Raw genomic sequence first — 14,631 nt, 5'->3', positions numbered from 1 at the left:
GATAGCCTTTTAAATCAGGGTAGAAGTGTGTCTTGTGCCTATGTAAACATGTCCTGTGTGCACAAAAAAGTGCAGTAAAATGCACATATACGCGTACTAATCAATTTTGTTCATAACACAAATGCATTGCACTGAGGCGTTCATGGAAATGCATACACCCGTGTGAAGGAACCCATAGTCTGAGTTAAAATAACGCAGTGTGTCCTATTGTCTGATTTTCAAGATGAGATTTCAATGTTCTGTGTTCAGCACTTGGACAGCATATAGACTGGAAGTCTAAGTGCTGTCTAATCAAACTCCCCCCTGAGAAGCTCAAGTACAACTTTTAAAATGCTTGAGTGTAAATACCATTACAGGGAAACAGCATCCCCCTATAGTGACAGTAGTCACTGGCAGTGTTGGGTTTGGGGGTCTGCTAAGACCCAGCATCCCTGCCTGGGAGAGGTCACAGATGATTACATTTTTGCTGGGTCAAACAGAGGAAATAGCGCAGACGTTTCCTATATTCACTACATAGTGTTCATTTAGAACTATGTAGACTGAAAAAAAGAAAGCAGAAGTAGTTCTAAACAGCTTCTGTCTTCTCCTCCGGGACCCAACCTTCTCCTACTAGATTGCAGGACTTGTAACACGTGCCACATTTTTACCATCAGTTGGGATTAAAGCCTATGACCAAGAGCTGTATATTTATGGTGCTTGGACCTTAAAAAGGTTGTACTGAAAGTTCAAGTTTTTCCCTATCTACAGGATAGAGGATAACTTGCTGATCGGTGGCGGCCTCACTGCTAAGACCCTCACGGATCTTGAAAATGGGACTCCTATGTCCCATTCTCCTGTCATTCCAGGGGTCGCTTCTCTCCCCACAGTGACGTCCCAGTGAATGGAGCACTGGCCACAAATGCGTAGTCAGCGCTCCATTAATTTCCATGGGGCTGACAGAAATGCCTGAACACCTGCCCCTTGAGTATCTTGGCTGTCCCATTGAATGTGAATGGAGTGCAGGTGCGCTTGCCCGACCAGTGCTCCATTCAGTCTCCGCCCCGCCGCGAGGAGGTGCAATAAGCCTGCAGTGCGAAAGATCGGGACACGAGAGCCCTGTTTCTGAGACCCACTGTTTAGAAAGTTATCCCCTATATTGTGGATAAGGTATAACTTGACATTCTGGTACAACGCCTTTAATGAGTAAAAAGGCCATAACTTAAATAAACGATCACTGGTATATGTCCCATAGGTCTATTTTAACAGGGTATTCCGATTTTTCATCTACAATGTTGGTGATGACCTAATAGGAATGAGATCGGGTAGATCTGGTGAGGTTTGACTGATGGCTGCTTAGCTTTATTGGGTATGGAGATGATTGTGTCCATATGGCACTTTCAGAATGGTTAGAGTCTAAGATGTCTTCATAAATCTGCCTCAGGGATAGTTCTTAGTAAATCCTCATGGGCATTAATTAATAGATTCTGGAGCTTATTTGGCACCGGCATACATTCTTCTATATATCAAACATTAAACTTGGCTCATTTTTTTCTCTTTTTGTTGGCATTATTAGTTGGACTCATCCAGAGGTTCCTGATCCTTCAGCTCTACATCCCGCTAGGACAAGATTTCTCTGCTGAACTCCTGTAAGTAACGGATGCATTTGCATTATTTCTGCTCAGATGACACTTGATCAATTGAATTAACCGTAGTTCCACTATCCATTAATTGCATCTGGCACATTTCACATTAGAAATTATAACTTATGAAGTCAACACTAATTGAACTAATTCCATTGGTATTTCCAAAGTACTAGTGTAGTTGGAGATTTCCTGACAACGTGGATAGTACATCTGTCAACACAACAGCTGTTGGTTTGTTTTTTTCTTTTGCAAATGTACATTCTTTCTTATCAGACAAGATTGCATTACTTAGTAGAAAAAAGAGGTTCCCAGCAGCACAGCATATATCCTCACATAGAGCCAGGCAAAACAGTGTGCAAAAGCCAGTCAGGAAGCCTAAACCAGAGAGGCTCCAAGGGTGCAGTCAGGAATAAGAAAATAGTGACTGGCAGCATTCAGCAATGTAGAAAAATACAAGATTTATTTCCCCATTACAAAAATTACGGCAACGTTTCGGTCGTAATAGAATTGGCTTGAGGAAGGTCTATTACGACCGAAACGTTGCCGTAATTTTTGTAATGGGGAAATAAATCTTGTATTTTTCTACATTGCTGAATGCTGCCAGTCACTATTTTCAAGATTGCATTACTTAAGGACAAATGCGATATGGGCCTTGAATCATTGCACCATATCGCGCTCCCTACCATGTGAATTCCCCGCGGATGCAAGGCATTTTTATGTCTAAACAGCCTCGCATCACTTTGGGGATGTAACGATCCTCCACTGCGGCTGACATTGTTTTCAATAGGGGACCTCACCTTCACACAAGTATTAAGCTCGTTTTTTGAATTGGGTCATATACATGAGCAATGTTTTCATATATGGCACCGCAATGTGATTCTATGTGGGAAACAAATCGCAACATGTTCTATCTTGTTGTGTACTCTGGCATCACAGCGCCCATTGCTTTCAATTGGAATGTTGGCAGCATCGCGAGGTCTACCATTGAAAGCAATGGGAGAAACTCTCTGATCCTATGCTGCGGCTGTCAGACGCATCGGAAGATCCCTGCATCCCCAAAGTGATGCAAGGCTGTTTTGCCATGAAAACACCTCGCATCCTTGGATGGCGAGCACGGCATGGGGGCGGGATTCACGGCTCCATGTCGCATTTGCCCGGATTCCGCATACACGGCCTCCACTGCGTCTGTTCCTTCGTCTATACGCGATTAACATTGTGTATGAGCGGAGAATCATTTGAAACTAGGTATGAGGAGAGAGAGAAGCTCACCTGAGAGATGTTCTACTTCTTTCTGGTGTTGTTTCCCTATCTGCAATCTTTTTTCCGCGCGGACGATACTCATACACATACATCCGTGTGGGTAAATGCTTGCAACAGGGATCTTCCATGACCAATCACAATTACTTTTCACGGTCTTCTGCTGCAGAAAGCCACATGGAATCCGACCCGATCGTGTGAGCCTGGTTTAAGAGCCCTTTTAAACAGACCGATAAACCATTCAGATTCCTGTATCCTATGGAAATTGCAGGCACCAACTGACAATTTGTTCACCTTTTGTTCGCCGTTCAGTTTCTGCATGCATAAAACTGATTGACAGAACAGTCCATGTAAGCAGGCAGTCGTTCATTTATGAATGACCGCCTGTTTCCTGTAAATGGAGACAGGCGGGCCGGAACACTGGAATGATCATCCATAGGACGACCTGTTGGGCATTTGAGCCTGTGTGCAAGGACCCATAATATTAACCCTTTCCAATCCAATTTGTATCCTGGTTTTCCTAGGGGGCTTACTCTTTTTTTGCTGTTATACAACGCCGCTATCTGCTGGCTAAAGCCAGTACTGCATGAGGTGACACATTAGATAGGCTCCGACAGCAGAGAGGCTGGCAATATACAGTAAGAGAACCCCGACGGACGTCTTCCAACATCGGAGCTGTACAGCCTTAAATCATAATGTCTTCACAGGTCAGTGGATTGGAAAGGGTTAAGATGTGTAAATAAATACTACTTTTGATTCTTGTGCATGCATCCAATTACCTTTGGTGATATAGTATAGCAAAAGTTAAGAGGTAAATGGCCAGAAGTTAATGCTGCCCTTCCCATTAGAATGAGTCCCCTCTTTATTAGGATGAAGTGTGATTTTATGTATCAGATGGGGACCTCATATTAATTTCTGCTATGGAGCAACCTTTGTTTTACGCATGCCACTGGCTGTACTTTCAGGCCCCTTTAAGACAGTTAGAGATAATTTGCTGTAATTCTACACTACATGGAATGAAAACATGCAACTCTATATATCTTCATCATCCGCTCAAAGCAACTGAGCTAATCGAAAGGTCACGAACAAAGCAAATGCTTTTCATGTTTCAGCATAAATTCCGTGTACGCATGTTGTGCGGTATGTAACATCTGCGCATACAGATGACAATGTCTGCTTCAAGGTTGATTTGATCCTTTGCATTCTGCTGCGTAAATAGGCCAGATTTTGCACAAGGCCGTTCATTATTTAAGAAAAATAGAAAGACCGGGCTTCATTCTCATGTCTGTTATGTAGGAGGGAAAAAAACAAATAATAAATGTATTGCTATTTCCTTGTCCAGCTGAGCCCTCTGATAGGAGGAAAGTTGTAATGAAAAACAGCGACAATGTGATCGTTTTTTATTTCTATCTTATCCTATATATCGTATATCTGACTAATTACAGCCATCTGCTAAGACGTAGAAGGAGACATCCACTGATATAGGTCTCATCGTACTGACACAGCTAATTACCAACTGTTTTCTTCAGATTTGTAGTTTGTTCCATAAAGAGTTTAATAAGAAATGTAGAGTTGCCGAGCCACTAGCAGGAAGGACCTGCCAATACATAGAGTACTGATGGGCCCAACTAAGGCCTCCCTCACACAGGAGTATGCAGAAACGCAGCGTTTTTCAACGCTCCATTTACTGCAGTTTGAGCAGCACTTGCATGCATGCTACCAGCGTTTTGGCTGCTTTTTCATTTATTGAAAGGCTGTAATTGGTTTATCGAGCGCTGGGTCTGATTGGCTAAGCCAGTGGTTGATGAACCAATCAGAGCAGTCTCTTGCTGGAGACATAGATTTCAATCCCCGTTACCACTAAGAGATGCTTTATCGTCACTGTCAAGTGCAGGGAAGCCTGCCCGGAGCTCCGGAGAGCAGTGGGAGGGACCCAGACGGCGCCTGCTAGGTGAGTATTGCTTTTTTTTTCATCTAGTATAGGTAGGGCTGGTTTTCATGGTAGGATTCATATTTTAAGCCTTCCTCCTTTCCCCTGAAAATCAGGGTGCGTTTAACGCTGCCAAAAACACGGTACCAAGTTGTGTTGCGTTTTCAGCAGTGCTGAAACCGCTGCCCATTCATTTCAATGGGCAACACACAGTTGAAAATGGCCAAAAATGGAACATGCATTGCTTTCAAAGTGCAGCGTTGAAAACTCTGCGTTTTGATGCTTTTGCGAACAGCCCTATTAAAATGAATCAGAGTATTGTACAGTGTTTAGCGCAGCACTGAAAACGCAGCATTAAACGCCTGTGTGAGGGAGGCCTTAATCATTGTGTTCCCTATTAGTCAATGCCAGAGCAAATAAGCAAACCTTACAACAACTTTGTCTGATGACAGCGCACTATATAAGATCTATATACTATATAATTTGCAGTATGTTATATATAACTGCTTCAAAATCTACTTTTGATGTGTTTTGTCTTATCACAAAAATAAGACCATTATTAATATGTAAAGGGCCATTCCAGCGAAAACATATTTTTCCATCTCTGCCCCCCCCTCTCCTGTTTGCCTATTACACTCTGGAGATCTCTTCTGTGTATTCCACCCTCTTCTCTGCAGTGTAGCCCCTTATCATCCGCCATCTTGATCCTGAAAGCTTTTGGTTTCACTTTCACATCTATCCCATGATGCATCAGCACAGAATAAACATTGCTTTTTAAGGGGTAGGGGGCAATTTAATTATCATTCGCTCCTATAGTCTTCTAAATAAAGTACAGCCTATAAGTATCCAGTTAGAAGGATGAGCTGTGATCTCCTTTATCATAGCTGTGTGTCAGGAGCTGTGTGGTCATCATCAATAGCTGTGACAAGAATGACCATGGTTACACATGTACAACACTGCTCCATTCACCCAAAGGACTTGGAGTGCACCATTCTCATGATCAGTGGGGGTCTCAGCAGTCTGACCCCCCAGCGTTTTTACTCAGCTACAAACTCAGATCTAAAACTATGTGAATTAGGCCTTATGACGATAAGTTTAGTGGTTTCACAAATCCTACTTTTGAAACTTTGCAGGGTCGAACTGGAGATGAGTCCAATGAAGCCCAGGATAGGTCATCAATAGTTAATTGGTGGCAGTCCGCTGTTCGAACTCCTTGCAACCAGCTGATCTCAGATCCCGCACTCACTGCAGTGGGCCTGGGTGTCTGCATTGGGGTTGGAGCCGGAAGTGTAATAGAAGGTATAGCTCCCACTAATTTCAATGAGAGTGAAGCCTTCTATTACACTTTCAGCTCCGACCCCAATGTGAAAGTAGGTGTCAACATCTGGCCCACTACAGTAAATGTCCGTGGGTTCAGATCAGCTGATTTCCAAGTGGTGGACTTTCACCTGAGGACAAGTCATCAATATTGCAAGGGGTTAAATGTGCACAATGCCCCTTAAAAACAGCTAGAAAGCCATACATGTATGCAGTCACTCAATAACTGTGATCATCCCTCCACGTGCAATTTTCCCCTATTACCAAACAAGCCCTAATTCAGCACACGCTGTCTAAATGTTTCTGTACCTCGGAACTGAACTAATTTCTGAGCAGAAAACTACTCTACAGAAAAGCAAAACTACACAAAAGTAATAATCCCATTCCCTTCTGCTATAGAATTTATCTAATCACTCTCTATAGTCTTTAAGAACAATTTCTTGTATACCGGCGCTGCTCTTGTCTTTTGAATTTTAGGCTGACACAAGCATGAACCTCTTTACTCCCCATAATGAAATTGTTTGTCTATAGCACAGTGCATTCCACAATACAGAACAACTCAAAGGAAAGAGAATATTCTAAAGGCAAGTCAGTAGGTGAAAATCAGGAGGGAATCCCCTTGATTCTGACAGTGAAGATGAATATTGGGAGCCCCGCAGTGATATATCTCATTAACCTGTCGAATTAGCAACTCTTACCACTGTGCTAGCGACGACTTGTGCTGCTTTAGCTTTCACATCTGTAATACAGAAATAGATCTTCCTGGCAGCTTTATTTTACTTACAGAACATAATAATTTAGGAATGAATTCTCAAAGGTTCTGCCTGGCACATTCCTAGTAATAGCAGAATTGTTCTAAGATTAAAGTGTGAAGGTACACAAGCTTACATAGGGAGAAAATGCAAATTGAGCCAAATCCCTTCAACCACAAACTGGAGCTAAGAGACCAAAGAGAACCGCAGAAAAATAATATTTATCATATATACACCTGGTTCAATTGTAGACAGGGGTGGATTGAAGGGGTATTCTGGGACTTTTTACTTTTTTTTATTGATGACCAGCAGAGTCCCACCATTCGGATCCCCACCAATATGCTGATACCTGGGGTCTCTGCTACTGTGGTCAGTGCAGTAAGCAGAAAGCACTGACCATAGTGCAGCAGGCAGGGTTGGTACTGCAGTGCAGCTACTGTTGCGTTCAATGGAAGTTGCACCTGCAATACCGACCCAGGCCACTGCATTATGTTCAAAGCTTTCTGCTTCCTGTCCTGACAGCAGTGATCCAGGAATCAGCTGACTGATGGAAATCCAAGGAGCAGAACCCCACGATCCTCTATGGATGACAGGTTAGTTAGAAATTGAAAAAAATAAGAAAATATCCCTTTTAAGTCTACCATGGGCCCTGGGCAGTCTGAGGATTATGGGCTGCTACCAGTCTGAAAATTTAAAATGATCTGACATCTACTGCAAAGATACGATAACATAACCAACCTTACTACAGAGATATGGTGCCATAACCGAGCTTACTACATAGATATAGCAGCAGGAGCAAGCTCACCACCTACATGGATAAGATTCCAGAACCAAGTTTGCTACGTACAAAGGGTACCAGACTCTAGTTTAATAAACAGATATGGTACCAAAGCTTAGTTTACTACATAGATACAGTACCAGAACCTAGCTTACTACATAGATGCTATAACAGTGCTGTAGCCAACTAACCTCACCTGGGGGTTGCGGCATGTTCTTCACTTCAGCAGATACATCGCTCCGGCATCTGCACTCTATTTGGTTACAGCCTGAAGGGCGTACATGTCCAGCTGTGCTCTTAAAGGGCCAGTGTGTAACTGTCAAAAGTTTCCCCTGCCAATCTCCCGCATAACTTGCAAATATCTAGCATGCTGTTTTTGTGGTGCGTGTCTGCATTTTATGGTCATTCTATTGTGCTTAAGGTGCTTTCAAGTTTTCATTCTCTGGTTTCCTGACACTGGATATCCTTGTGATGTTGACTATGCTTACTTCCCATACTGCATCGCACAGTCTCTGGTCCACTCCGCAAAGAGGCAGCATCTAAATACCCATCTCTCCGTTTCCAGGCATTCAGCAATATTCTGGCCACATGGTTAGTAAACCCACAACAATGTGTGCGCAGAAACACATAGGCATAGATGCATCAGGCGAAGCAGAGATTGTGGAGATCATTATTACATTGTCTGCAGATCTGTCAGCCTGCAGCCTGAAAAAGCTGCCTGTGGAGATAGCCCCTCCCTCTGTTGCTATGAAAACACTCATGTTCCTGCTTCTACCCTTGATGTTATGCTGGCTGTGCTGCCCCAGTTGCCCCATAATACTATGCATGCTGTACTGCCCCTAGTGCTACCCAATACTGCATATGCCTCCTTGCAGCAACACTCATGTGCAACAACACTCATGTGCAACCACGGTTCAATTCAATCTGAAGTTACTGCGGTACGTGCAGCGAGCACACAGTGCTGAGAAGAGGGGATTATGGGATCCCCGTTCCCAGGATTGGTGGGGATCTCAGCAACGAGATTCCCCCACAATCACACATTTATCATCTGTCCTATGGATACGTGATAAGTCAGTTGTGGTACAATCCCTTTAAATGACCTACAGCTAATTTGACCAAGATTGTTACTGTGCTGTTGTGGTTTCATGCAGAGGAAATGAAGGGCAACAGTTGAGATCTCCTCTCTGCTCCACGACACTTTTACATTTGCAAAATACAATAAATGGTGCAGCTACAACTTTGTGCAAATGTCCAGCTAGTGTGACCAAGCGTAGGCTATCTGACACGGTAAATGTCACATGCAAGATAACTACTTATAGATATGATGAAAACTATCCAGATTGTCATGCCGCTCTATTTTTATTGTTCAGTTCTCATATTGAAAATACTACAGACTTTTTCTCTCCCGAAGGAAACGGTTTCTCATTAGACATTCACCTAAACCAGCAATTACATATGTACACAACTCTATGTGCATATGCTCCATACACAGAGGACTTAGAGCAGTACTTGTTGAATCCATGCCATGCAGTCCAACCCACACAGCGGCTGCTCTCCCCATGTGTACTGCATGCAGACTGCCATCTGTTAGCGGCGCGGAGCTGTCCAGGTGCTGAACTGCCACACAGTATAGTTAAAAGACTTTAATACCATGCAAACAGATAGCATTACATGACATGAATGATTAATCTGAATGTGGGAATGGACTATTGATAATGTAGCTGTGTGGCACCTTGTATTTTGCGGGATGAGTTCAGTATAGGAACAATCTCAGGTACATATTATGTATTGAATAACTTTTATTATTTTTTTTTTCGTCCCAGAGGGCACTGGGGAAAAAAAGCCAATTCGTCATTGTTTTGGGGATTTATTTATACAGTTTTCAACATGTGGTATAAATATGACATTATCTGTATTCTAGGGGTCATAACAATGAAGACTACCCCAAATTCATATAGATTTCATGATGTTTTAGCCCTTTTGCACAATATAAACACTTATTTTCTCAAAAATACTTTTTTTGTGTCTCCACAATCCAAGAAGCATTCATATTTTTCCATCTACAGATTTGTATGAAGATTTGTTCTTGGCGGGATGACTTGTAGTTTTCTTAGTGTGTACAACTTTTTGATTACATTGTGTTCCTCTTTTAGGGAAGCAAATTAACAGAAAACAGCTATTTTGGCTTTTTTTATGTAATTTATCGTGCTGGATAAACAAAGTAATATTTCAATAGTACCATATATTATGGATGTGACAATATCAATTATGTGTTTTGTTCTTTCTGTGGGGGGTGGGGGTTATATTAAAAATGTTGTATAAAGAGGAAAAAAATATACGGTATATATTTTTTAAGAACACTTAAGTGCCTCAGTCAGTAGTGACTGTGGCATCTGTGGGGTGAAGCATTGTAGAGGACTGATTATAGGAGCATGTCTTCATTTCTTCATTTCTTTGCTGGGAAAAAAAGACCCCCATGTGTCACCATTAGATAGCAAATGTTCTCTGACTAACAAGGGGGTGTTAACATGAACAAAAGTCCATGTAACTCTCCCCCGGGCCAGAAGGGCTGACAGGAGAATCACAGATCACAATGTGCTGCCTCCTTATCTCAGATTGCCCTCTCTGCTCTGCACACTGATTGACATGATAGCTGCAAACTCTCTATTCCCAACCCAATTTCAAATGGCTGTACCTCCAGTTCATTTGGTGTTGAGCCCAAGAATCTTGGTCTTAAAATGCAACCAAAAGCATGCCGTAGCACAGATATAACCAGAGCTACAGCTTTTTGAAGTAGAACAAGTTTTGTTCATCCAAAACTGTAATGTAATTTTCCTTTTAAATGAACAAAGCTTAGCGTAATTAGTAGAAGAAGCAGATATGGGTGGGTGGGGGGTTGTAAATAACCCATTTCCTAATATCCTAAACAATGAGGAGTTTGTTAGTTGAACTCCCCTTTAATAAGTGCAGATGACTTATTAAAGTCCCATTCTGCATGTGTTTTTTCATTTGGGCAAGAAAAATGAAAAAAAGCACATATAGAATGCGTGAAAATGGGCTAAGCAGCAGTACATGTGAAAAAGATTTGGATAAACTAATAGATCACAGACTGAACTTGAATCAACAATGTGATGCAGCAGCAGAAAAGGGAAGCACAATTCTGAGATGTATTAAGAGAAGCATAGAGTCTAGATCACGTTAGAGCAGGTAATTATCCACCTCTACTTTTCCTTGGTCAGACCTCCTCTGGAATACTGTGTATGGTTCTGGGCTCCACAATTTAAACCAGACAAACAAACTAGACCAAATTCAGAGAAAAGCTACCAGGATCGTTTGCAAATCATGCCCTATGAGGAACAGTTTAAGGATCTGGGAATGTTTAGCTTGCAGAAAAGAAGGCTGAGAGGAGACTTAATAGCTGTCTACAAATATCTGGAGGGCTGTCACAGTGCAGAGGGATCAGCCCTATTCTTATTTACACAAGGAAAGACTAGAAGCAATGGGATGAAACTGAAAGGGAGGAGACACAGATTAGATATTAGAAAAACATTTTTGGACAGTAAGGGTGATCAATGAGTGGAACTGGTTGCCACAGGAGGTGGTGAGTTCTCCTTCAGTGAAAGTCTTCAAGCAGAGGCTGGACAAATATTTGCCTGGGATTATTTAGTGAATCCTGCATTGAGCAGGGGCTTGGACCTGATGACCCTGGAGGTCCCTTCCAACTCTACCATTCTATGATTCTATGAAAAGCCTACTCTTTCTGGATGGCCTAGCATGTCTATACACTACACTGACAGCCCACTGGTTTGCTGACAAGTTTCCTTACATATAGCAGCTACTGTAATCTTTGAGGTTCCTGTGTTCTCAACTTATTTCTTTAATTTGATAGCGGCTACGGTCTAAAGAATACAATACAGTACTTTTACGTGTACCGTGTTTGTGATAAAATGAACCAATAACAGCAGATGGGCCCACATATTAACTTTTGTCTTGCAGCCCAATATGCTGTTACAATTGCTAGGGTTGACAATCGGTGGTTGCAAATCATTTACTTTTCTGCATGGCTCTGTTAAAATCTGGAAGAAAAAAATGTTTATCAATTCTAAAGAAGACTATAATACAGTCTGCAAAAACTGTAGTGTCAGAATAGCTAAAGCTAATAATGAAAGTCTAATATTGAGACTTGCAAAAGAGTCCAAAAGCAATAAGAAGAATGTCAAAAGCAAAAGAAAAGTCAAAGATGCTATAGGATGTTTGTAGGATGACTAGCAATTATTAGGAAATTATAATACCAGTGTTTCTGGTGGCTCAATGCGCCACTCAGCTTTGCTACATGCACGTCACACACACAGCTGTGGTACATTGGCGTGTGACAGACACACACAGTTGTGCTACATGACATGCCCATTACAGACACAGCTCTGCTATATGCCATGCGTATGACAGACACAGCTCTGCTACATTATATGCGTATGACAGACACAGCTGTGCTATATGACATGCCCATCACAGACACAGCTTTACTATATGCCATGCGTATGACAGACACAGCTCTGCTACATTATATGCGTATGACAGACACAGCTGTGCTACATGGCATGTGCGTCACAGACACAGATTTTGTACATGACATGTGCCTGACAGACATGACATGCGCATGTTATAAACACAGCTCTGCTACATTATATGCGCGTGATAAACACAGCTCTGCTACATTATATGCGCATGATAAACACAGCTCTGCTACATTATATGCGCGTGACAGACACAGCTGTGCCACAGTATATGCGCATGTTACAAACTCAGCTCTGCTACATTACACGCGCCTCAGACACAGCTTTGGTACATGACATGCGCCTGAGAGACATGACACGTGCATGGTACAAACACAGCTTTGCTACATTTATATCTGTGTTACAGACACAGCTATGCCACAGTACAAGCGCATGTTATAAACTCAGCTCTGCTACATGACGTGCATCACAGACACAGCTGTGCTACATGACACATCAATAAGTAGCAGCACATGTGAAAAAGACGGGTATACTAATATATCACAGACTGAACATGTGATACAGCAGCAAAAAAAGGCAAACAAAATTCTGGGATGTACTAAGAGAAGCATAGAGTCTAGATCACATGAGGTAATGCCCAGGGATAGGGAGAAACCTACAGGCCACCTGCACATGTGTGGTCACCGTACCACATACTACACAATGCACACACCCCAGAACGCAAGGAGGGGAGGGACAGCAGGTGCCCAGACCATGTTAAAGGGGTTGTCCCGCGCCGAAACGTTTTTTTTTTCAACCCCCCCCCCCCCCCGTTCGCCGCGAGACAACCCCGATGCAGGGGTTAAAAAAGAACACCGGAGAGCGCTTACCTGAATCCCCGCGCTCCGGTGACTTCTTACTTACCTGATGAAGATGGCCGCGGGGATCTTCTCACTCGGTGGACCGCAGGGCTTCTGTGCGGTCCATTGCCGATTCCAGCCTCCTGATTGGCTGGAATCGGCACGTGACGGGGCAGAGCTACACAGAGCCGGCATCCAGCACGAGCAGCCCCATTGAAAAAAGAAGAAGACCAGGACTGCGCAAGCGCATCTAATTTGACCATTAGACGGCGAAAATTAGTCGGCTCCATGGAAACGAGGACGCTAGCAACGGAGCAGGTAAGTGAAAAACTTTTTATAACTTCTGTATGGCTCATAATTAATGCACAATGTACATTACAAAGTGCATTAATATGGCCATACAGAAGTGTATAGACCCACTTACTGCCGCGGGACAACCCCTTTAAGGGTAGGAGAGAGAGACACTACAGACAAGCATGAAACCACTAGCTCTGAGTGGGATAACCAGTGATACATAAAGCACTAAAACAACCAGCAATCTCTCCCAAGAGTTTGCTGGTATTTATCTACTGCAGACCAGGGGGATTGGCTGGTGGAGAATACCACACCCACCCAGCTCAATTAACCCCTTCCGGTGAAGGTGTGCACAAGGAAACATGAAGAACCACAGGTCCCAGATACGTAAACTTAACATTCTGTCTGAGTTTCACTGGCCTTTCCAATATTTTTAATAGCAAGTCTACACTGCTGTTATTGCTGTCAAAAATTCCACAACCCCAAAAGACCCCATTAAAACCGCTGGTTTTCTAATGATTTGGCATAGCTGTCATGGATTAAATGTAAACCACGGCATTAATGTGTGCAGACCCTTTCTCATCCTAATCCACGTTCCTGTGGGCATTTCCCTGTACTCTGCACTGTTACTTCTCAGATACCGTGTTTAAAAAACCATGCAAATTGTATCATTATATGTGCTATACTGTGCAGCACTTTATTTCTGTATACTGCAGGGTGACCTTTAGGGATCCTTTACACGTGACGGAATTGTCCATAGGACGCAGCACAGATGCAGATTTTGTCAATTAGTGTAGATTTTGATGCACTTTCAATTTCAGAATGCGTTCTGGGGAGCAAGTTCTGTATGTTAGAAATCCGCAACAATTCAACAAGATGTTCTTAACCCCTTAGTGACCAGGCTTTTTTGCTTTTTTCCATTTTTGTTTTTTCCTACTCCCTTTTAAAAAATCGTAGCTCCTTTTATTTATCCATCGAAGTCGCTGTATGGGGGCTTGTTTTTTGCGGGACGAGTTGTATTTTTCAATGGCACTATTTATTGTACCATATAATGTACTGAAAAGCTTTTTAAAAATTCTTAGCGGAGAGAAATGGAAAAAAAAACGACATTCCACCATCTTTCGGTGCGTCCTGCTTCTACAACGCACAAAAAGCAACAAAAACGACCTGATATTTTTATTCTATGGGTCAGTACGATTACTACGATACCAAACGTATATAGTTTTTTTTTTGCTGTAGTACTTGTATTTTTTTTTTTAAGATATTAAATTTTTTTCAATTATTTTCTGTGGTCATTTTGTGCGCGATAACTTTTTTATTTTTCCGTC

At 42.4% G+C, this 14,631-nt stretch overlaps 1 protein-coding gene across 3 annotated transcripts in view; it reads left to right on the top strand.

Moving 5' to 3' along the window:
• The window catches only part of CFAP20DC (CFAP20 domain containing), a 416,942-nt gene that overhangs the window by 49,283 nt on the left and 353,028 nt on the right, over positions 1 to 14,631 (top strand). For all 3 annotated transcript variants that reach the window (XM_066596613.1, XM_066596612.1, XM_066596614.1), the window contains exon 5: positions 1,553 to 1,625. In XM_066596613.1, coding sequence (XP_066452710.1) covers positions 1,553 to 1,625 — 73 coding nt within the window. The remainder of the gene's footprint in view (positions 1 to 1,552; positions 1,626 to 14,631) is intronic.

The sequence above is a fragment of the Eleutherodactylus coqui genome, chromosome 3, assembly GCF_035609145.1.
Source record: "Eleutherodactylus coqui strain aEleCoq1 chromosome 3, aEleCoq1.hap1, whole genome shotgun sequence".
NCBI classification, from domain to species: Eukaryota; Metazoa; Chordata; class Amphibia; order Anura; family Eleutherodactylidae; genus Eleutherodactylus; species Eleutherodactylus coqui.
The sequence above is the reverse complement of the archived record's forward strand: the minus strand, read 5'-3'. Positions and strand labels throughout refer to the sequence as shown.